The sequence below is a fragment of the Garra rufa genome, chromosome 12 (assembly GCF_049309525.1).
Source record: "Garra rufa chromosome 12, GarRuf1.0, whole genome shotgun sequence".
NCBI classification, from domain to species: Eukaryota; Metazoa; Chordata; class Actinopteri; order Cypriniformes; family Cyprinidae; genus Garra; species Garra rufa.
In genome coordinates this window covers 42,877,206-42,901,721 of record NC_133372.1, presented here as the reverse complement: position 1 = coordinate 42,901,721, position 24,516 = coordinate 42,877,206, and the positions used below count along the sequence as shown (strand labels likewise).

Below are 24,516 nucleotides of genomic sequence, written 5' to 3'. Positions count from 1 at the left end.
AATTGTATACATTTCATTTACATCTCAGCAGAAAAATCTCAAACTTAGACTCAAATGTAAATAAATAATAAATTAATTAATGAAATTAATTATATATATATATATATATATATATATATATATATAATGTTACTTAATATTTATATGATACTATTTATAATACTATATATATATATATATATATATATATATATATATATATATATATATATATATATTTAATATAAAAATCCTCTTAATTTTATTAAAAAACTCAAAACGTAAACAAAAAAGTAAAATGGATGCATTATAGTATTGAGAATTTGGATAGAATATTAAAAGTCATGAAAGTAACATATTGCAAAATAAACATTATTTTATGAGGTTCTCCCATATGTTTTCAGTTTTTACAACAAACATACTATAGTACAGTAAAAGATTGAATTTACTTTGATATAAAACTACTATACTATAGTACCATATCCAAAAAATCAGTTGTTATTAATTCTATAGTATTAAAAAGATTACTGTAAAGGATAAAGTGAAATATCCAGGACACAACAAAATGAAAAAGAATATTTAATAAAGAAACTGAGGCAAAATGCATGAGGAACAACAACTGAATGTACATGAAAAATTACCTCTCGGCTTTGATATAACTGTACAGTAGTCAAAATTTGAAGTAGATCAAAACCTTTCATCAAAGTTGTCCTAAAACCAAAACAATACTCTTAGGTCTTAGGACAACTTTGATGAACTTTTTTGATCCATTCCAAATGTTGACTACTGTATAAGTATGGATAATATTTCGTAATGCCTGTAATGTGAACCTTCTAGATTAGACTTCACAATAGAGATTTACAAAATACAAGAGCCACAATAAAACCCAATATGCTTTTCTCTCCTAAACTCGGACTTCCTGACTTAAACCTGTCAATCAACCGTTACGAGTGACAAACGCAGTGTATGAAAATCCACGGGCCGCCGGTAAGCCCTCGTTTGCATCAGAATGAAACCTGACGTGAGCAGGGAGGTGCGATTACAGAAGAACGTAGAGAAAGTTCACATGGGCAGACTTCAAAGGTTTGCAGTGCAATTAATCACAAACCAGAAAAAAGGGGATGTTTGCTTGGTGGCAGCCAGAGATTAACACAAACTCGAGTCTTTCCACTGCAAATCATGGGCAGGGAAACCAAGGTTTGCTCAGAGACACGCTGGCAGGATTCACACGCTGAGTATTAGATGACAGGCAGACCTTGCGAATAACCTGTAACAAACTTCGAAGAATATCTACTAAGTCTCGCTCATTTCAATCATAGTGCTTCTGTTAAACATCATAATTTATTTGACAGGATTTTCTTAAAGTAACAGAAAGTAGCAGTGCAAAGCTGATACTACGCATAAACAGACACACGAGAGTTTTTAAAAGAGTGCAAGTACACATTGGACGTCATATATTTTATACATAGAAAATGACTGAAATCTTGGAACTTTCTGATATTTTTTCTTGGTTTCACTGTCATGCAAAACCCAGAAATAGTCCCAGGAAATGTGTAGGAGGGCTTGTCAGTTCATAGAGTTCTGGTCTCAGTGGCTGAGTTCGCTATCTCTCTTATACCGGATGGACGAACTGATAGACGAGTCTTTGCGAGACATCTGGCTTGCGGATGATGCCCTTTTTATAGTACTGCCGAATAGAGCGGCTGAGTTTGTCATAGTTCATAGCCGGTCGGTTCTTCCTCAAACCCCAGAGACGAGCCACGTGAGCTGAATCTTCGATCTTGAAGATCCCTGTGAAGACACACATCCAAAACACATCCATTATGGCATTAGCTAAGAAACTTTACTAACACAACATGTACAGAACAATATTTTAATAATCTCAAGAACCTTTTCCCTTTATACGTTCTTTAACAAAGATCACAAGATTGATTTTTTTGCAGAAATTTCATAGAAAAACTAGAGGGTTTGCATTTGTGTCCAAGATGTGCGGCCATATTGACCATAATCAAATGTAAACAACAGCATGGATTGCATGGTTAATGTACTACTGAATATGTTGTTCTGCTAATTTATGTTGTCTAAACCACAGAAAAAGCTTGTGGAAGCTGCTAAATCATATAGAGAAGGACTTTGGAAGCAGGAAAGGGCGCAATATTTTGACAAACTAAATTTATTAGGTGTACAAGATACACTACATTGCTAAACATATTAGGAAACCCCCTTCTAATGAAAAATGGCTAAACTACTTTAGTAATTTCTATGAGTGCAATTCTTAATGTTTAGGCATATAATGATATTCTAGGCAATTGTGTGCTTCTAAATCTTTATAGCAACTGTTTGAACACAAACCTTTTCTATTTTAACATGACAGTGCCTCTGTGTATAAAGCAAGGTTCAAATAGAAATGACTGATTCAGTCAGTGGTCTGCAGAAAGCCAAGTCCTATTCCCAGCTGAACACCTGTGTGTGTGACTTTAAATGCAGAACTTGAGCCAAAAACTCATTACCAAACACCAATGACTTGTACATGGGTTAAGTGATTTTAGACACTTCCAAAACTGGAGCAACAGAGATGGAAATACAATTTATATATTCATGAATTATGCTTTCATCTTTGGTGCCACAGTTTTAGAAGTGTCTTTTTTAAAGAAGGGAGTGTCCCAGTAATTTTGTCCATAGTGTATGTACAAGCAGGGTTCGAAATTAACACCCGCCAACCCGCCAAATGCGGGTTAAAAATCATTTTGGCGGGTATTGATGAAAACTTACCAGCCAGTTTGGCCGGTGATGCTTGAGCCAATCATGCAAATCATGTCAGAGACGCTCTGGGTCGTTTGTCCCCTGGACAAACCATTATTGTTCAGTGCGAGTGCCGCATGCTGGAATATGAGCAGTCATTATTCCGTCGTCTCCCGGGTGCTGATAGCGTTTGTGTGCAGGTGATACCTGAACTGCACACATTGCTATCTGGATTTAAACTAAACTCATTTAAGCTTTGCCAGTTTCAACATTTAAGAGCCATAAGACGCAAACCCGCGCGCGCAGTGAGAAGTGAGAAGATCTGTGTGTGCGCTCATCCGAAGCGCGCAAACTCGCGCCTCAGAACGCGCGCAAATATTACTCCTGCAGAAATGTTATTTCGTCCTGCTCCCGCCCGCGACATTTATGTTTTGCCCCACTCCCGCCCGCAAAAACCTGCATAAAAGTAACCTATACCCCCGCGGGAAAACAGGTCTCTACTTCATCTCTTGGCTGCATGAAACAAACCCTCGATCGTGCTAATGTAAAGGTACGATCAGAGTAATTGTAGGCTACTAACGAACTCGCGTGTAATGTATGACTCTCTTGTATATCGGAGTCTAGGCACGCATAAATCCGCTATTGATTCACAAACTATTCATGCTTTAGGGGCTCTGATCCATAGTACTTTTGTGTGAAATTTTAAAGTATTTTCGTAGTTGTCAAAATTATTGTCCTGTGAGTGTTTTATAATGAATGCTTAAATGCTTAAAAAATACTCTGAAGTTGTAAAGAATCTCTGAATTAAAGAATTCAGGAGATTTAAATCTGTATATATGTTAAAAAGTTAGAACTGAGCAGAGGGTTTTCTTTTAAATTCAAAATTTTTAATTTAAAGTTTGTTTGTTTGTTTGAGGTTTTTTATAACATGCATTAGAAGAATAAAAAGGCAAAACAAATGTTTTGGTTAATAAAAAACTTTTAAAAATAAACACCTTTAGAGGAAATGTCAGGCATAGGGGGGCCTTTGTATAATTGACCTGAGAAGGAGGTGGGCCCCGGCATATTTTCTGTACCTAAAAACTAATGTTAGACCTACTTAAAAAAAACCCCGAAAAATCAGTTTATTTTATTGCATCTTTACTCTATTGTATTTATTTGTGCTGTTGCTTCTAGTTAGATAGATTATTCGTATTTCTTTACTTTAAATTTTTTTTCCCTAAACATAGCACATGTACTGAAACGTACCGAAACCGTGACTCTAAAACCGTGATACAAACCGAACCGTGAGTAGGTTGAACCGTTGCATCCTTAATTTTCACCACGTAAAAATTTGTCTAATGGAAATTCTGATTGGCTGGTAACTTCAGAAAGTTACCAGCCACTTTGGCTGGTGATCAAAAAAGTTAATTTCGAACCCTGTGTACAAGTCATTGGTGTTTGGCGATGAGATTTTGGCTAAAGGTCTGCATTTAAAGTCACAGCAGAGGTGTTCAGCTGGGATTAGGACTTGGCTTTATGCAGACCAGTCAAGTTCTTCCACGCTGACTGAATCAATCATTTTTCTATGAACCTTGTCTTATACACAAAGGCATTGTCATATTAGAATAGAAAGGGTGTCCTGTCCAAACTGTTGCTATAAAATTAGAAGCACACAATTCCCTTGAATATCATTACATAATTAAACATTAGGATTTGTAGTACTCATGGAAGTTACTAAAGCAGTCAAACCTTTTCATTAGAAGGGGGTGTCCCAATTCTTTTGGCAATATAGTGTATGTACTAGCAGTATTAATTAAGATATTGGCCTACAGTTTCACCTAGCTGACCACAATTGATTAAAAACAAACACAAATGTTGTCAAGATTTGAATCCTGATTCAGTTTGACCAACCACAAACGCCTTTTGTTCCTCAGACAGTTTTTTGCACTCTTATAACTTTTGGCAGTCTATAGTACTCCAAAGGTTTTTCCCGGTCTGACCGATTAGTACAGCCCCTAACATGACAATAATTGACCATTTTCAGCAGTAATAATCAGCAAAATATTTGAGTTTCGTTTGGTTCAGTGGCATTGTTTACATTCAGTTCAGATTGATAACAGGTTGTGAAAACACTATTACTGTCCCTTAAAAAACCTGCTTAAGAACAAACAGTTCTTAAAGTTTTTGCATTTTAGTATGAATATGTTAGACTTACGGTTATGTATAATCCACTGTGCTCTAAAACAATGACAAAATTCGCATTTTTTGAGCTGCCTTTATACTCTTGCCGCAGATTGAAACGACCCCAATAAGGTAATATTTAGCCCCTGGAAAGCAAATTTTACCAGAGGAACCCCACCACAAAACGTGAATTTTACCCCCTGAAACGCAATTTTTTTTAACGGGGACCCCCCTCGAAACGCGATCGGGCTACTTTTGGACTAGTTTTGAATAGCAATAGGGCGGGTTTTGTTGTGAAAACCTGGCAACCCTGCTGAAATCGGTTACTCGTTTACAGAATTTGTGTGTTCTGTATGGTGAATGGCACTATATAGAGAATGGGGAACGATTCAGAAAGTGTAAATACGCTTACCATTGGGGTGAATGAAGTCTGGTTTTGCGCCGTGTGATGCGAACCGCGCAGCGCGCAAAGTCTATCGGATCGCGTGCGTGATTTAGGCCACGCCCACACCTCTCCATTGACTTTGTATTGCGGGAAGCAGACTTCTTGTCATTTCTGACTTATAACAAAAACAGAACGATCTCTAGAAGCTGCTGTGAGACAAGGTGTACAGTAAACAAGCTAAAAAACTACGTTTTTGTAAGCTGTCGACCCATAAAACGAGTGTTTAAGGACACAAATAGTTATAGATGTCAGGGTATTTCACGTTGGGCTATTCAGCTGGATCATTTCTCCAACAAAAGGAAGGTAAGAAAAAGGTGCACTGACATAGACCAATAAAATGCAGCTTCTTTTCAGGGTGGTGAAATAATCCTTTGACATGGTTAAATAATGAATGTTTACTTTTAACTGAAACAAAAACATATCGCCCAGCCCCGCCCACTTATTTTGAAGAGCCAATAGCGTTCCATTTATATCTGCTCGGGCCAGCCGTTAAGCTCGATAAAGCCGCATTTGTAAGCTTATGACAGCCACAGACTAATAAATTACCCCACAGATTCAATATGAAACTCCTGCTAAAATAAAATAGTGATCATAATCATGCTGAGGCTGTGTAGTTTAATACATGCCGATCGCACATATGAGCGCATATGATCTGCTCCGTGTATTGCGTCTCTGTGTAGGGGGCGGGACAATACGGATTCTAGAGAGCATTTGATTGGACAGAACGTTTGATGAGAAACTGAAGTGCACGGTGATATCATCAAAATCGTTGATTCATATTGGCGGAAGTGACGAGACTGTAAGTTTTGAATGCCCATATCTTGTAAACGCGAATTTTGTCTTTGTTTTGAAGCACACTAGCTCATAGATAATCTTAAGGATTCATACTAAAAGCCAAAAAACTTTAATTTTGATTTCAGGGGGACTTTAAGTCAGAAATGACAAGCGTTGGATGCCCCACCGCATGTGTGGGCGTGACCTAAATGTGCTCTGTCTCTATTGGCTATTTTTTAAAGGGGCGGGGTCGCTTGAACTGCCCCGCCCTGCTATTTTAGTTGAAATCATGTCAGCACAGAATAACACAGAATGTTTCAAAACACTTGAGTTGACCTTTAAAAGAGCCATTTCTCTTCAATCGAAGAACATTTTAAGCATCTAAAAGACCTTTTGGGAAATGGAAAGGTTTCATGGATGTTAATGGTTCTTCGTGGAACCAGAGCCAAAGAGTTTTTTTGGTACCATGGTTTAAAGCATTCATGAAAATCATTCAAAAGGTATAGACTTATTTTTACAGTCCCATCAGCATTCATTTTGCCCATTATTGTGCAGGACAGCTGTCATGTCCTCACCTTTCTCTTTATTCAGCCAGCGGATGCAGCGTCCGTAACTGTGAGGTTTGAGGAGAAGTTCTCTGAGGAACTGCCACAGGTGGATCGGCTGACCAGAACAAGACGAATCCGCTTCAGACCACAGCTCTTCGCCTTCTGTGAAACAACACACACACATACAGCATTATAGTTATATTTAAAGTAATAAGCTATACTGAAAAACTTAACTTAAATTTAGCCAGAGCTATCCTCTTTATAAAAATACATTTATATCTAGACTGCAAGCATGTGAAAGTACTCAGAAATCAATAAGACAGTCTGGACTGCAAGTGCGTGACACAAGCATGATTTGTCAATCATTTCACATGCCTTCAATGATTACAATGGGAGTGTTTTGTTTTGTTTCATTTTGTGATGCATAGTTTATTTGCGGAACAGATGGAGTGAAACTAATTTTTTTTTTAGAAAATATAAATCAACATGTGCATTTATCATGGAACACTGTTTATTCATTTTGAACTAGCTTTATTTTTATATTTCCAGTTATCATTTCAGCTTTATTTCAAGTAACGAAAGCAATTTGTAGTAGTTTTAGTTTTAGTTAACAATAATAACACTTCCATGGAAATAACGTGACATATGAATATTGTAAGCATCAGTATAATGACATTCAATGAAATTTTTGTATGGAAAATGTTTCACGATAACCTCTTTTGTTTATTGGCATTAATCAATCTGATCTGAACAGGTTAATCATTACATGACAATGACAATCCTTTGCTTTCACTTGTACTATGGTCTGTCTGTGGTGTGTTTGTAAAGTAACACAGTGATATTTTTCTGTGTATTGGTATCATCTGCGTAATTCACTGTGATGTTTCTGTGACGTACCTCTCATCCTGGTCTCTCCACCTGAACATCTTTCCTTCATCCAGGCAGCTAAATACACAAAAAGTTAGAAATATAGTATGAATACGCATACATACAAACATTCAGGGTTGTGTGACAGTTTCAGGATGCAAAGTTGTAAATTGCAATGTAAATTTTGATAAAACTTTACAACAAGGTGTCATTTGTTAACATTAATTAATGTTTTGACTAACATGAACAAACAATGACCAATACAGTTATTACACTATTTGTTAATGTTAGGTAATAAAAATCGTTTATTGTTTGTTTATGTTAGTTCACAGTGCTTGAACTAATGTTAAAAAAACACAACTTGTGGTTTTAATAATGTGTTAGTAAATGCTAAAATTCATTGACATTAACAAAGATTAATAAATGCTGTAGAAATATTGTTCATTCTTATTTCGCTAACTAATGAATCTTATTGTAAGTGTTACCATAAATTTTAATATAAAGAAGTAGAATGTCACTGTAAAATGTTATATATTATGTATGTACTTTTTAGTATTTATTTTGAATTTGATTTTATTTATTTGAAATTTTAGTTTAAATGTTAGTGATTTTATTGTGCTTTTGTATAGAAGCCCATTTCCACCACTGAATAAAAAATTTAAAAAAAGGTTATTGCGACTTACCTCACAATTCTGACTTTTTTCTCAAAATTGCATAATACAAACTCGCAAATCTGACTTTTTTCTCAGAATTGTAAGATATAAACTCACAATTGTGAGTTATAAAGTCAGAATTGCAAGATATAAACTATATAAATATAAATTCTGAGAAAAGAGTCACAACTGAATGATGTAAACTCGGAATTGCAAGAAAAAAGTCAGAATTGTGAGTTTATATCGCGCAATTCAGATTTCTTGCAATTATATCCCACATTTCTTTTTTTATATTTAGAAATTCTGAATTTATAACTCGCAAACGTGCATTTATATCTCACAGTTCTGAGAAAAATGTCAGAATTGCGAGATAAAAAGTCGCAATTACATTTTTTATTTTTTATTCAGTGGCATAAACAGGCTTCTGCATTTTGTATTTAGCTTAATTTATTTTATTTAAATTTGAGTTTTTAGTCATTTTAGTACTCCAACTTATTTTAACCTATCTCAGTTATTTTCCAAGGTAAAAGTTATAATTTTCATTACAATTTTATAAAATTTAATAAGTTTTAATAAGTTTGAGTTTTTAAATGTAGTGTTTTTACAGAATAATATATTATATAATAATTTTATTTAAAGTATTTTTTACGTAATATTTTATTTCAGCCTAATTTAAATTTAAAGAACGAAAGACAGAAAAAGAAAGAAATATTATTTATTTAAATTGCGATTTAGTTTATTTTCTGGCAATCAAATTTAAGGCTAATTCAATTCAAATTCATACTGATTAATTGTAAGGGACTGAATTCTTATATTCAGAATTTTGCACAACCCTAAATTCAAACAGTTCTTTGCATGTAGTGCGTATTTATTTAAGTTAGTACACGCACACTAATCAGACTATATGTATTTCACCTGATTTCCATATATCCAGATGTGCGTGTAATGTTTCGCTGCACTGTGGCGAACGCTGTCGGAAGTCTTCCTCGCTCATGGAGCATAAATCTTTGCCATCCAGGTCCTGGAAGGCCTTTCCCACCTGCGGGAGCCTGTAGAGATGCTCTGTCCACAGCAGCCACTTCTGAACGTTCCCACAATTCCACTCCATCGGGTCTGAAAGATCAGATCAGAGCAGAGCAAATAAGCGATCGCCCAGCCATCTCTGACAAAGAACACTGTTGGGATTCAGAGCTGTTTGGACAGACTCCAATTGTTTTGAAACGTCTTAGTGAAGGAGAGTGCCATTCAGAACAGCAAACAGTGGGGATGGGTGTTTACGTAAGGTGGTGTGACTTTATAAAGACGCAAAGTTTAGCATGATACCACAAATTGCATTAACGTGCTTGTAAAATGCAGACAAATCAATAAGTCAGTTGCAGTATGACATACCACTGACAATTATGAGCTATATTAAGATCCACAGATATTTCGAAACAATATCTGCAAGACGTATTTGAATGTTTGCTTGCTCATCATCGTTAAACGGGAGGGGTTTGAATGTCTTTAAGGAAAGCTAGAGCAACAAAGCTCTGGGCACATTAGTGAAACTCCCGAGGATTAGGCAGATCCTGGTCTATATGCTTTCAGCTGCCTTCAGGGCTGGTGGAGTCAAAGGCCTTTCCTAACAGTTTCATTATGACTGTTTGCACGGCTCAATCATAACTCAGATCTGTCTGTCACTCAAACTGAGCAGGAGTGATGAATGGTGAGTTGTTCATTTGAATATGTGTCATGATCATATCAGCACGTTGTGTTTTACTGCTGCGGCTGTGAACGAGACTTATGACTGTGTTACGGCATTTCATGTTGAAGAAGTCTCTTCTGCTCACCAAGTCTGCATTTATTTGATCCAAAGTATGGCAAAAACAGTACAATTCTGACATGTTTATACTAATTAAAATGACTAATTTCTGTTTTAATATATTTTAAAATGTAATTTATTGCTGTGATTTCAAACCTGCATTTTTAGCATTACTGCAGTCACATGATCCTTCAGCAATCATTCTAATATTCTGATTTGAGGCTCAAAAAACATTTATGATTATTATATTGAAAACAGCTGAGTAGCATTTATCTGAAATAGAAATCTTTTGTAACGTTATACATGTCTTTATTATCATTTTTGATCAATTTAAAGCATCTTTGCAAAATAAAAGTGAAAAAAAAAACATTTTATTTCAGATAAATGCTGATCTTTGGATCTTTCTATTTATCAAAAAATCCTGAAAAATTTACCTAACTGTTTTAAATATTGATAATAATAATAGAATGTTTCTTGAACAGCAAATCAGCATATTAGAATGATTTCTGAAGGATCAGGTGGCAGTAGACTGGAGTAATGATGCTGAAAATGTTACTTTCATTAAAGGAATAAATTACATTTTAAAATATATTCAAATAGAAAGCAGAATAAAATCATAGCACAGCTTTATTGCAACATGCATAGAATCAATCTGAATTTTAAAATTAATTTAATCTGAATCTGAATTCCGTGTTCACAGCTGTTTCTAAAGGTAATCTGAATCTAATGATTTATACCAGTGTAAATGTGGGACTGTCCCAATGTTTCTTTTGCCTAAATGTCTTTGAAGCTGAGGAATATTTAAGATTAACATTTCATTATATTATATATTTCTTTACGTTGAATTAATTAAACATCTATTTAAATAAAATTATATTTTTAAATGCATAATAAAAATAATATAAATATAATAAATAAAAATAATATTTTAAATTACATCAATATTTCCTAAATATATAAATATTTATACATCTCATGATGTTTATTAATTTAAATAATATTTAAATAATGTTGTTTTTTAGAATGTGTTTTTTAGAATATATATATATATATATAAACACACAATGTTCATATTTTCTTTAAAAAATTATTTCAAATAATTTATTTGAATAATTTAAATAATAGTTAATTAAATGCAATTTTTTTAATTCCAAAAAATATTTATTGAAATAAATATTTTACTTTTTAATATTTAAATAATAGTAATATTTTCATTCAAAAGACACACACATATAAAATCAAAATAAAATGTAATTAATTTTAATTAATAAAAATACTGTTTTATAATATTTTCCTTAAAACATATATTATTTATTATTAGAATATATTTAACACATTAAATATTTGGAATGAAAGTTTTAAAAGCAAGACATTTTTGCATCAAAAAAAAAATTTAAATAGAGTGTTATATTAATATTAAATAATAATATACAGACACACAAACACATATAAAATGAAAAGAAAATAAATAATATTTAATTAATATACAATTATATTTTTTAAATTTTAATTGAAATAATTATGCACCAGCAGAAAATCAATATTCTCTCACCTGGTGTGATGTTGAGAAGTTTACAAGCGGTCTCAATGTCCTTCAGAACTTCTCCGACCACCAGGCTTTGCACCTGTTCTAGAGATCTCTCCTCCACCTGTTCCTCCAGAGTCGGAGACAGCGGCGAGGCTCCCAGCCCAGGGCTGTCGATCACCGGACACTGCTCCGGCTCCTGACACGGCTCCAGTCTAGGCCCGACACCCACGGGTGGGGACGAATCCGACACCCTCACCAGCCAGGCGGCGTCCTCGGTGAACAGCATGTCAAAGCAGGACAGATAGACTCCCGGATGTCCTCGATCCGAGCCGTCAAGACGAGGTTTGTGCTCCACCATTTCCAAGCCATCTTCTCGCTTAAGAAGAGCCAGGGAGCTCTCAGTGAAGCCTGTGGAGTGCGGCGGCTGAAGAACAGCGCTCTCTGGCTGGATTCGGACAGGACTGGCCATTGTCTCCTGCAGAAATGAAAGAAAACAGACTTTATTATCCAGACACCTCGATATTATTCAGCTTTATGACTATATACGGTGTGAAAAAGAGCTGCCGTACACCAGAATGTTCAGCAAACTGCTGGATCTTGAACGTTTTGGTGATCCATACCCAACCAGCTCATCCTACTCAAAGAAAACACTGAGCCTAAGTGATGCTGTTTCTGTTTTTAAGGCTTTCAGGGATGGGAATGAACACAGAAAGTCAGTGCAGCATGGGGGAAGCAAACTGGATTTGACTGAGTCACTTACTCATGGGTCACTTGTACAGAATGACGGCTGACACTGGAGCAAAAGCAGCGGTTTGGAGGACTGCTTTCAAGGTGCCGTCGCCCGTCTCCTGTCTCCTGTGTCAGCATGAGTTTTTAATCAAATCGCTAAGAGGAAAAGATGCTTCAGATGAAGGATGACAGGAGAGACGGGGCTGGAGCTGATATCCATCTCCAGTGGCCAGGAGGTAAAGATACAAAGGTGGGAAGATAGCTCAAAGGAAAAGCGCAGCTCAGGTTACAAGTTCACTGGAAGATCATTATGCTTCGGAAGCACTAATAGCTTTCTTGATTAACTGCCAGTTAAAAATCAAGAGTTTCCTCAAACAGTTTGTCTTGAAACAGCCATCACAAAGATGAAATATGCCTTCAAGTGAAATGTGAAAAACAAGGAAAAGAACATGAATGACAAGCTTTTAGGACACTATTATGTGTCATGTCAACACATGTGGCTGTCAAAATAGTGATGGCAAGAATGATATTGTTAACTAAAACTAAAAATTGTTTTCAGTAATTGAAATAAAGCTGTAATTGGAATAAAATATAAATAACAGATGAAAAACATATAAAATAATATTTTAATATTTAAATAATTAATAATTATTGATTTATTTGTTTATTTATTAAATGTATTTTGTTATATAAAATGACTAAAACTGAAAATTAATTAATTACAAATATTAAAAATTAAAGTAAAATATTAAAAACTAAATCTAATAAAAGTGTTTTTAGTAATTAAAAAAGAAAATACCCAGAAATAAAATGAAAATAAAACTAAATATGAATAATAAAAAATAATAGAAAAAACTTGGAAATAAACTTGAAAATCTAATAAAAGTATTTTTAGTAACTGAAAAAAACTGAAATAAATGGAAGTAAAACAAATATAAACAATAAACAAAAAAGCAACAAATTATAAATATTGCCTGGGCAAGTAACTTAAATTAATGAAATAATTATTTATTTATTTAGTTTGCTTATAAATATTAAATATTTATTTAATAATATAAAATTACTCAAACTAAAATAGAAACTTAAATAATTAGTTAGAAATATTAAAAACAAAATCGAATAGAAGTGTTTTAGCATTTGAAAAAAAAAGTAAATAAAACTAATATTAAAAAAATGTAACAATTTTCAAATAGTGTCTTGGCACCTAACTTAAATAAATAAATACATTTTTTTGTGTGTTTATAAATATATATTTTTAAATATATTAAATTACTAAAACTAAAATAGAAAAAAAAACTAAAAATAAATCTAAATATAATAAATTAAAAATGAATTATAATTAACAATGGCAAAATGCACATAAAATTAAAACTAAAGAATAAAAATAAATCATTTAGAGCTAAATCAAATAATTAATAAATGCTTCAATAGTATATAAATACTACAAAAATAACACGGATGTAAACTGTATTTTTACAATTTCTGATTACAATAGTGGTCCTTTCCCATGCAACGGTTTCCACCATCATGCAAATGTGTTGTAGATGCTGACACTGAACTTTTCCTAAAAATATAAGTTGCTCTTTGAATAAGGCCTGTGCAATATTAAAATATGTCTTAGGGGCATCTAAGAAACTACTTTGAGGAATGCAAAAAAGCTGTAAAATTTCCCCTGTGACAGAAACAAGGAACATCATAAATCATGAAGGTTTTGTCAGGGCCTCCACATTACATGAAGAACGTCGCAGGAAAACAATGGGATGCTGTCGGAACGAACAAAGCCTGTTTTGGTCAAGTGAGTACAACTGTAATTTGGACACGTTAAATGTTTGAATGTCATAGTTTCATTTAGAAACATTTTCTCCGTTCTTAAAGGGACAGTCCACCCAAAAATGAAAAAAAAAAAAAAATCAAATGCTCTTCTTTTGTGTTTTGCAGAAGGCAGAAAGCCTTCTGGAATGACAGAATACAGACTATTCATTTTTTTTTAACAAATTTTCTCCTTTATTGTGGTTGACTCGAGCAAGCACGTCTCTGATTTCTGCTTTGGATTTCATGTTTTATTGATAACCGTAAAAGTTTCATATATAGATCCTGTGAGGGTATTTGTCTCCTCATAAGTAAATATGTGGCCATAATTGTTTGATTTAAAGTTCACGGCACAGATGGAGAGTAAGGCGCGTTTGTCGGTAATCTGTTGCCATTAGAACGTATGTCTACAGGACATTCGCCATCTACCACATGTTCTCGGACAACCTCCGTTTGTTTGGACACACCATTGCCTTCATTCATAAAATGGTGAGATTGCTCCACACCCAGCAATAGCAGAGGAAAAGAGGTATAAAAAGAAAACAATCATTCAAGTTTTAAAGGATGGATTATAATGGCTTAAACCTTTTATTGTATCTCTCAATTGACTTTTACCTCATTCTGAAAAGCTTTCAAAAATTACGCTTGCCATAATTTGAGGTTGTTTCTTGTCACAGGCCTTTAAAAGCACCTCTATAATAAATTGATATTAAATTATAAATTATATAACTGTGATTATTTAAAGTTAGTTAATGCATTGACTAAAAACAAAAATAAGCAATATATTTACAGCTTTTTAAATGTTAATAAAAGATGCAGCTGTTGATTGTTAGCTCAGGTTCATTCAGAATAATAACTTTTTAATAGTAATGCATTAGTAAAGGTCGAAATTAACATTAACTAAGAATAATAAACACCTAAGTAAAATTTTTTATTGTAGGTTTATTTGAACAAATGTAGTTACTTCATATATATATATATATATATTCATTTTTGAGGAAAAAACCCTAAAGAAATAATAATCTTTATTTATTTTATTATTTATAATTTAATATAAAATTTGTCAGTTTGTCTGCTATTTATGTGTACAGTTTTTACTTTTATATTTTAATTTTTATTTTTTTTAGAAGAAAAAAACTAAAGAACTATGAAACGACATAACATAGTTTAAAAATAAGATAACGTAGTTTTCAAATAAAATAAAACAATTAAAATAAATTAAAACAATTATTTTAAAATAAACATCCAGAGAGAAAGATTTCATTATCATAAAAAAAATAATTTTCCTAATATAGACTTATTATTTATTTTTATTTATATAAATTTTTTCTTTATTTTTTATCACTTTATTTTATTTTATTTTATTATTAATAATTTAATAATAAAAATTGTAGTTTGTCTGCTATATGTGTACAATTTGTACTTTTATATTTTAATTAATTTATTATTTATTTATTTGCATTTTTTAGAAAAAAAAACTAAAGAACTAAGAATCGGCATCATGTTAAATATTTATCAAAGGTAATAAAAAGTTTAAAAAGTAGTTTAAAAATAAAATAAATTAATTGTTGGAAAATGTCTAGAAAGAAAGATTTGATTATTTATAATTTTTTTATTGCAATTTTCAGTTCATCTTCAATTCATGTGTACAATTTGTACTTTTAGATTTTAATAAAAAATAACCTAAAGAACTAAGAATCAGCATCATTAACACCAGGTTAAATATCAAAAAACAACCGAATCTTTATAAAGTGAATATATATATATCATTTAGAGGAGTTTCATTTATCAAGACTCTAAGTAATAAAAAGTGCCAAAACTTCACTGCTGCTGCATGCATCACGTTGACACGATGATGGAATGGCAGAAGGTCAAAGGTCAAACCGTTTGTCTCTTGCTCTGTATGCAAACGCAAACGGAGGCCCAGGACCGTATCTTTGAAGCTGGCCTGGAGTAAACCCTAAAGGAAATGAAGTTATCCTTCCTGGAATCTCTGTTCTCATCTGCAAACGCCTGCTGCTTTCACATTCCCCTCCCCTCTCTTCTCCAAGGAAAAAAAACTGGAGCGTGCTTTTGGGGCCAGCTTAGTTTCAAGTCTGTAACCTAGTGTCCACTCCTGCTCGCAACAGCTTGCAATAAGCCCATTAGACAGGCACATTTAGTCATATTGACTCTGGCCAGCAGAGAAAAAGCAGTGGTGAGGAGATGCAAACACGCTCCCCAGGCGCGGGATTAGGCCCGTGACTGATCCTTAAATGAGTTTGGTTAAAGACTCTAAAATTCATTTTAGAAGGGTTAAGAGCTGCTCCATTTGCCAGGTCAGCAGCATTCAGTGCTAAATAACCACTGTTTATCAGTGTCTCACACTAGAAGACACAAGACTGGCCCTTCTCAGCGGTCACTATACTCCTGCTGTATTCATACATGGTGCACTTCTTTAAAAAGCATGCAGGAAGGAAAATAAATTAACTTAAAGGTAATACATTTTTTTTGTTATTGTATTGCAGTGATATAAAATTAAATTAAATTAAAAATTAAAATAACATAAAATAAAATTAAATTTATTGGGGAACAAAACATCCGGAAAGAATCTAAAAAAAAATACAAATACAGTTGTCCTAATATAGGCTTTCATTTTAGTGAATCCGTTATGCATGGTGCACTTCTTTTAAAGTCATACAGAAAATAAAAAATAATAGTAACAGAAAAAGATAATAAAAAACTAAAAGGTAATAAAAAGGATTTTTTGGTCATTGTATTACAGTGATTAAAATTTACAGTGAAAAATTATTTAAAGTGATTTAAAAAAATAAAATAAAATAATAAACAATTATTGAAAAAATAACTCCAGAAAGAATATCATACAAAAACCTATAATTGTCCCAATATAGGCTTTAACTGTAGTGATTCATTTATGCATGGTGCATTTATTTTAAAAGCATACAGGAAAGAAAATAAATGATAATAAAAATGATAATAAAAAAACTAGTAAATATGGTGGTTTACAAAATAAAATCCAGTCCAGTATATGTTTACAAGGTGTTGGAATCTGACCTGGCATAGCAACCATCACAGCTCAGTATACAATAGCAAAACATTACTTATTAATAAGAAGTCTCACCGCCTAAATGAGTCTAGTAGGTTGTGTATCAGTGCGCACATGCCGTGCTCACAGCAAATGTCTTACTGGAAGAAATGCTCCATCGATTGCACGGTTTTAACAACAGCTGCGCAATACTCGGCTTGTTCACATCATAAGGACATAAAAGATTTGGCAATCATTACAAGCAATTAGTGCAGTGGCTCCCCCACCATTTGACTGAGCTCCAGTGATGTGTCGCACAACGACTGGCTGTTTCTTAAAAACCATCAACAAAACCAATAAAAACACTCTTGAAGGTCAAGACGCATGCTATGCTCATATTCATGTACTGTAAAGTGGCCCCAAAAAGTATTTAGAATTTTATATATTGTAATTTAAGGGCTTTTCATACTTGAAATAGTTAACCCTGGATTATTTCAAAACCCTGTCTTGATTCACTTTTCACACTTACCCTGGGTTAACAATGGATGCTGGGTATTTAACCTATAAAATTATTTTACACAAAGTACATTTCTAAACCCCAGTTAACAATCTTTTTTGTTGTTGTTGTTTTTTTTTATTTAAGGTGATTTAAAAAAATAAAATAAAAAATAATGAACAATTATTAGGAAAAAAAAAACATCCACAAAGAATCTCATACAAAAAACAATAAATGTCCTATATAGGCTTTAATGGCAGTGATTCATTAATGCATGGTGCATTTGTTTTAAAAGCATACATAAAATAAAATAAATTATAATTAAAAAAAGGTCATACATTTTTTTGTCATTGCATTACAGTGATTAAAATATAAAGTGAAAATTAAATTAAATTAAATCTTATAAACACAGCATGTGATGTGTTTACGCCTAGCATTGGACATTTTCATATTGTAAATATACAAGGGATGTAACGATATGATCAATATCGCGATATCGTGATAGCAATGGCCTCGATTTTAACATGATCACATGACGATATGAAACAATAGGTATTCCATATTCCATTTTAAAATATATTTAAACTTCTTATTTCAACATAAAAGGTCTTTAAAGTTGTGTTTTGGGTCATTATGTTTTGACACAGTATCTGTCAAACAAACTATAACCGAAAGCACAATGGCTTAATCTATTCATTATGTCTGTTTTTGATGTGCGTTTCAAAGCAAAGCACGCACTTCGTTCAGGTGGTCAGCTCATGATCCGGTATTTTCCACACCTCAAAACAGCTCTGTCCACAGTGAATAAATGCAGTGAACTAATTTATTACATGTGCTGTGAGTTTAGCATGCATTTGGGAGTGCAACGGCCACCAACCAGATAGCACATGTACGTCTGCAAGATGTCTGTTAAAGATCTCTTAATCTGGAACGCATCTGCTGTGTACAAATGTCTGTCGGTTTTACATACACTCTAAATCATAAACATCTTAAAGACATCTAAGAGATGTCTATTTGACATCTGATAGTAAACGTCCAATAGACGTATTGCAGATGAGCAAACTATGTCTTGCAGATGTAAATGCAGACGTCAGGTGTCTCTGAGATGTACGTGTGCTATCAGGGGAGTTATGTGTTGTTTTCGCTGCAGATGATTACAGCATTTCACTAGATTTGATGTGTTTCTGTAAGCCTGTTTTCACTGAAGCTGGAGTTTTCCATCAAATTAAAACCTCTACTGTCGTTTCCGTCAAAATAAAAGCTTAAAAGTGCAGTATAAAGGGATAATGTTACCGCAGTCCAAACTCAAACTATCTTTTTTTCAAGTGTGGAAATTAAGACATAGCCTACTGTACTTTCCCTAATGTAGTGTAAATATAACTATGAAATATTTAGATTTCATTTGCAGTGCAATTGTTTTACAATATATAGATATTACTGTCATTGTTGTTGTTATTATTATTATATTCTAATTTGCTTTCTAAAACACCAGTGTGAATGTAAATTAGACTGAGACAGTATATCACAAAAAAAAAAAAACTTTTTCATGACTAAAGTTGTCTTAGTTAAGCACATGGCTTGGACCTTTTAATTTGAACTGTCAAAAGTGCGTTAGATAGAACAATTTAACTTAAAAATATTTTTATTTTATTTAAATTCTTAATTTGTATTTTTTTTAAACATCGCAATAAATATCATATTGTGGACTTCATATTGCAATTTTATCATATCATGATATTTTGATATGATTACATTCTTATACCTCCTTTTTAGGCGGAGTTAAAAAGCGAGGTTAATAGACCAACGAAAACCCAGGATCAGTGTTGCCAAATTTGCAGTTTTCCCGCGGAATTGGGCTACCAGTACTTTACCTTTTGCCGCAGGTGGTTTTTCATGTCTGCGGGTTGAAACGAATAATTGAACCCCTCCAAAAAACGTATATTTATCACTGATATATTATTTTTACTGGGTGACCCCCTCAAAATGCCACTGGGCTCGTTTAGAGTATCAATTGGGCTGGTTTTGTTGTGAAAACCTGGCAACCCTGCCCAGGATTAAGTGGTTAAAACCCCTATTAGAAGCGGGGTTAGCTCAATTATCAACATTTTCACGACGTTAACCCGATATTAGCGTGACAAACGAAACGACGCAACGTTGAATGTTACGGCTAAATGCTTAGCAACCGACAGCCAATCCTGTATCTTATATATTCAAGTGCTTTGGACAGTTACGGAAACACCGCGGGTTGTGAAAACAGTACGTTAGTTTTGTCGTTTTGAGGGGAATGTCAACAAAATGTCAAACGATGATGGAAAACGCGTCATTTGGATTTAAGGTGAGTTTATTCTTACCTTCATCGTCCGAAAAGTCAATTTAGGAAACAAAACAACTGATAGTCCAGTCGGCAATATATGAAGATACGATCTGTTATGTAAACAGCGTTAGTCCAGTCAGACTCTGTTGTAAATATGCAAATAAAAACGTTAACCCAGGCTTTAGGAACGTATAGTGTGAAACGAAAGTTATTAATACCCATTAATTAATTGATAACCCCTTCTACATTATGAACAGTGTGAGGTGTGAAACAAGATAATCCAGGATTGTGTTTATAATGACCCAGGGTTAACTATTTAAGTGTGAAAAGCCCTAATGTCAAAGACATTCAACATTTTAAAGTGTTTAAAGCGCCTAAAGTGTTTTGGGGGTTCATTAATATTTTTATATAACATATTTCTAATGTCATTCATAATTGTTACACATTTTAAGTGTCTAAAATGTTTTTGGGGGTTCATTAATATTTTTATATGACGTATTTCATATGTCATTCATGAGTGTTTCATTAATGAACAGACTTTACACAAATGAACAGAATTATTGGCCCACAATAGTAAGGAAATTATGGTTTTAAAGATCAGAGGTGGTACAGCTTGTCTTTCACTGATTTTAAAAGCAAATGCAAATTTATTGCATTGCCCTGTGACATTAAAAGGTCATCATCTATCTTGTAAGACTGTAAAAACCTGTATTTTGCTGTAATTTCTTTTCTTTACAAACATAACCCACCCAGCTGTTTGAACAAAAACTGGCACGGCATGGTAATATGCAAAGTGCCATATTAAGTCACTCAACCGCTGACAGCCGCCTTTGATAAGTATCTCTGATTCATTCTGGGATCTTTAAGCTCAAGTGAAATCGTACAGGGGATTTCTTCATTACTCATCATCACATTTATTCTCCTTGCCTAACGTGTTTTTTCTACTTCCTCGACCTCCAGAGCAGGTGTGATGTACCTGTGCCAGGTTTTCTCAGACGTCTCATTTAGGTTATCTACTTGTCAATCTCATTTGACATTATTTGATATTATTTGATACTGCGACCAAAAGATTGGAATCAAATATCTCATTTTAAAGGAATAGCTCAGGTAAAGTGTCGTTCCAAACTTGAACCGACAGAAAATTATGTATTTTTTTTTTTGAGTACTTGAGAAACTGTTTTTCATATAATGAAAGCAAGTCTTTGACAAAAAATACAAAAAGTATCATACAGTGTAAAAAAATGTTTTTTTTTCCCCCTTAGCATTTTTGTGTAAAAATATCTCAATAGACTTAATTCAAGACACAAGATAGACTAAAAAATGACAGAAGATATTAAGTCTTGTTTTTTGAAATATGTATCCAAATTAATTGAGTTTCTGCTTTAAAGCAATCAAAAACAATATATAAAATAGATCAATAAATATATACAATAAAAAAACTATGTAATAATATAATATAATAACAAAATAGGTCATTATATAGAAAAACGCACACCGGCAGATGCATTTTATTGTTTCAATAAAGTTTTAAGTAAATATAATATAACATTGTTTTTCTTGTGTTAATTGATTTAAGAATGCTTAAATATTTGTATTGGAAAACAAGAAAAAAATTCATGAGAAATATAAGAAAATATGTTTTTTTACAGTGTGAAAGTAGTTTATACTTCTCATGTACTAAATTTTGAGTCATGTATGGACTCTTTTATTGCAGGTTTTAATTCTCAAAAAATAACTGAATAAAGAAAGTCATGGAAGTTAGAAGACATGGAACAATAGGCGGTTTTTGTTGTATTACTTTAAGGAAAAATTGACATTTGCTGTAAGCTAACTCAACAAAACTCAATGATTAGTTTATTCCTAGTCAGTCAGTACAATGTAAGACTTTAGCTTAGTCACAATGCTGTCCTTAGCCTCAGTGGAAATCAATAGAAACTTTACATTTGTCTTTGGGAGCTGAGCTCTTTTCTTCTTCTAAAGGATTTGGCCGTCAGCCAGAGCACAAGTCACTTGCACTTTTCCCTTCAGGGGAAAAAAACAGTCATTTGTGGTTTGCTGGTGGTGTTCTGAAGGCCAGCCAAGAGCTTAACACCTTTTCATTTTTGAGACATGTTCCCTTTATCTTCATAAATAAGGACACATCGCATGTGAACAACAGGTGAACTGAGGCAGCTTGAGAACAGGTGCATTCAGAACCATCTGAGTTCATATCAGCATCTATTAATGATATGAGCTGGTGATAAGGCTGATCGCTCAGTTGCCAAGAGAACTTAAAATATGCATATTAACAAATGCATTTATGTGTTTTGCTGTGCAAAAACTGCATTATCGGTCAGTAGCACAAAGATATAGAAGAAGTATACAAATGATTTTGTGACAAAAACATCACAAATTTGAGATTCTTCCCAAATTCTATATAACACTATAGTAATAGACGAACAATGATGATGATGCAATGATGTGAATAAACAGAAAATTATCTAATTTGTAAAGTATTTGAGAAGCTGTTTTCCATATTATGAAAGCAAATCCATTTTTACCATCAAGCTTCAAAAATGACAAAAAAGGTAACATATAGTGCAAAAATGCAAAAGTATTTTTGTCTTGTGTAAAAATATCTCAATCTTAAATCAGCACACAAGCAAAATAACAGAAAATTGTATTCAAGTTAATTGAGTTTCTGCTTTAAACAATAAGAAAATATGTCAAAATTAACGTTAATTACGTGCAATGATGCTTCTCCTTCACTATCTGCGCCAACACATCTATTTTGAATTATTTCGCAATAAAATTTAGTTTTGCGTTCATTTATAGCCACAATTTAGGTGTAGCCAAAACTAATTTACACAAATATTTTCTAAGAACGTTGTGCTACCGTTCCTATTAAGCTGTGAAAACGCTTTTAAAAAGTCTTTCTAAATTAACATTGTCTTAAACATTTAATTTTATTATTTCGGTACTTTTAAATATTCTCTAAACCATCATCACAAAAATCCACAATTTTTCAGAAAAACATTCCGAAAACAATTTATAAGTTGTAATATTTTTATTCAGATGTTTTGACAATGTTGTAACTTTGAATTAATTAACTTTACTGGAAGAATATTTGTTTATAACATTGAGAGAACCTTGCCAGAACGTTCTGAAAACGTTCACTGTTAGCCGAGTATGCAAAAGTGTTTAAATGTCATAAATGTCTCTAAAACTGTTTTTAAAAATATTTGCTTTCCCTTAAATACAGATAAAATATACCTAAGCTGTAACATCAGGTTTATTGCCCTTGAAAGTGGGTTGATAAGAGTTAGCTGTGCAGACTTACCTGTCCAGGTGAAGAAGACTTGCAGGTGCGATCAAGAAGGCCTCTGCTTGATTCCTTTGCTTTCTACTTGTTTCTCAAATGTGGGTCTAATTCTAGGCCTCCTACAGACTTAACAGGGAACGCGACAAGCTTGAATTGCAGAATGCCACATAACTAACCTCAGTGACTAATACTGCCAGTGACAAGAGTGTGTGTGCGTGAGTGCACCTGATGTGGGTGTGCTCAAGACTTCAAGTAAGAGTTAGTGAAGGAATGCCTGCTTCATTGACTCCCGTTGCACTTTTATACACAGGCCTTATTAAGCTGTGTAAACATTGTCTCAGAGCCCCATTCCCAGCCTGAAGGCGTTTGACATGCCAGGCCGTTGTTGTGGACCACTAAACCCCCACCCTCAATGGAGGAAAGACACAGTTACCAGAGGAACAGCCTGATTAAATGTCTGACATCCGGTTTTTAATCTTAAATGACAACAGTTATAGGAAATATGATCTGGGGCAAATATGGCAAGAAGGCTTAGTTGTTTTGTGAATTTTGGTTTGATTTCTGTCCATAGTTTTTATTTTATTGTTATGTGTGCACAAGATCATATAATAAAAAAAAACTATTATTTTCATTATATAAAATATATAGAATATATAGAAAAATATATATAATTTTTATTTGGATTTTATATGAATTGGTAAAAAATTCAAAATTTCATCCCACAATAAATGTGTGTGTGTGTGTGTGTGTGTATGTATGTATGTATGTATATTATATAATATATAATTATATTTTGTGTAAAGAAAATGGTCAGTAATTGTATAGAAAAATTTTTTTTATGCAAAATTTGTAATATATATATATACACACACACACACACACATATACTCATTTTGCATACATGAACATTTATTTTATTTATTATGCAGAATATAATTACATAATATAATTCTAAAAAAATTATATTAGTATATTAAAACTTATATAAAGTATAATTATATTTTGCGTGAAGAAAATTAACAATAATTGTACATAAAAATGTTTTCTTTGTGCAAAATCCATAATATATAATTTTGCATACATGAACAATGATTTTATACAATTACTGATTTTTAAAAAATATATATAATTCTAAAATAATATCAAATATAATTATAAATATATAATTATAAAACTGTCACTTCCTATTGTGTGTGTGTGTGTGTGTGTGTGTAATATATTTAAAATGCAAAAACTACCTTTCTGATCAGGAGTTATTGGGTAAATTTCATGAGCGTAGTGTGTGTGTGTATAAAAAATGATATATATATATATATATATATATATATATATATATATACTG

At 32.9% G+C, this 24,516-nt stretch overlaps 1 protein-coding gene across 1 annotated transcript; it reads right to left on the bottom strand.

Annotated features, from left to right (window-relative positions):
- Window positions 1–545: 545 nt before the first annotated feature.
- Window positions 546–23,421, bottom strand: spdef (SAM pointed domain containing ets transcription factor). The gene is made up of 6 exons (XM_073852007.1): window positions 23,193–23,421; window positions 11,525–11,975; window positions 9,087–9,284; window positions 7,549–7,596; window positions 6,679–6,813; window positions 546–1,770 (listed from the first exon to the last, which is right to left on the bottom strand). Exons 2-6 carry the CDS (start codon window positions 11,967–11,969, stop codon window positions 1,592–1,594), a joined length of 1,005 nt encoding a protein of 334 aa, XP_073708108.1. The 5' UTR covers window positions 11,970–11,975; window positions 23,193–23,421; the 3' UTR covers window positions 546–1,591.
- Window positions 23,422–24,516: the final 1,095 nt, after the last annotated feature.

What these genes read in the sequence shown, in the direction of transcription:
- spdef (XM_073852007.1), bottom strand. Translation starts at nt 11,969, where the DNA reads ATGGCCAGTCCTGTCCGAATCCAGCCAGAGAGCGCTGTTCTTCAGCCG. An exon ending in ACTTCTCAACATCACACCAG is followed by an intron (nt 9,285 to 11,524) that starts GTGAGAGAATAT and finishes CTGATCTTTCAG; the next exon opens with ACCCGATGGAGTGGAATTGT. An exon ending in CTGGCTGAATAAAGAGAAAG is followed by an intron (nt 1,771 to 6,678) that starts GTGAGGACATGA and finishes GTGTCTTCACAG; the next exon opens with GGATCTTCAAGATCGAAGAT.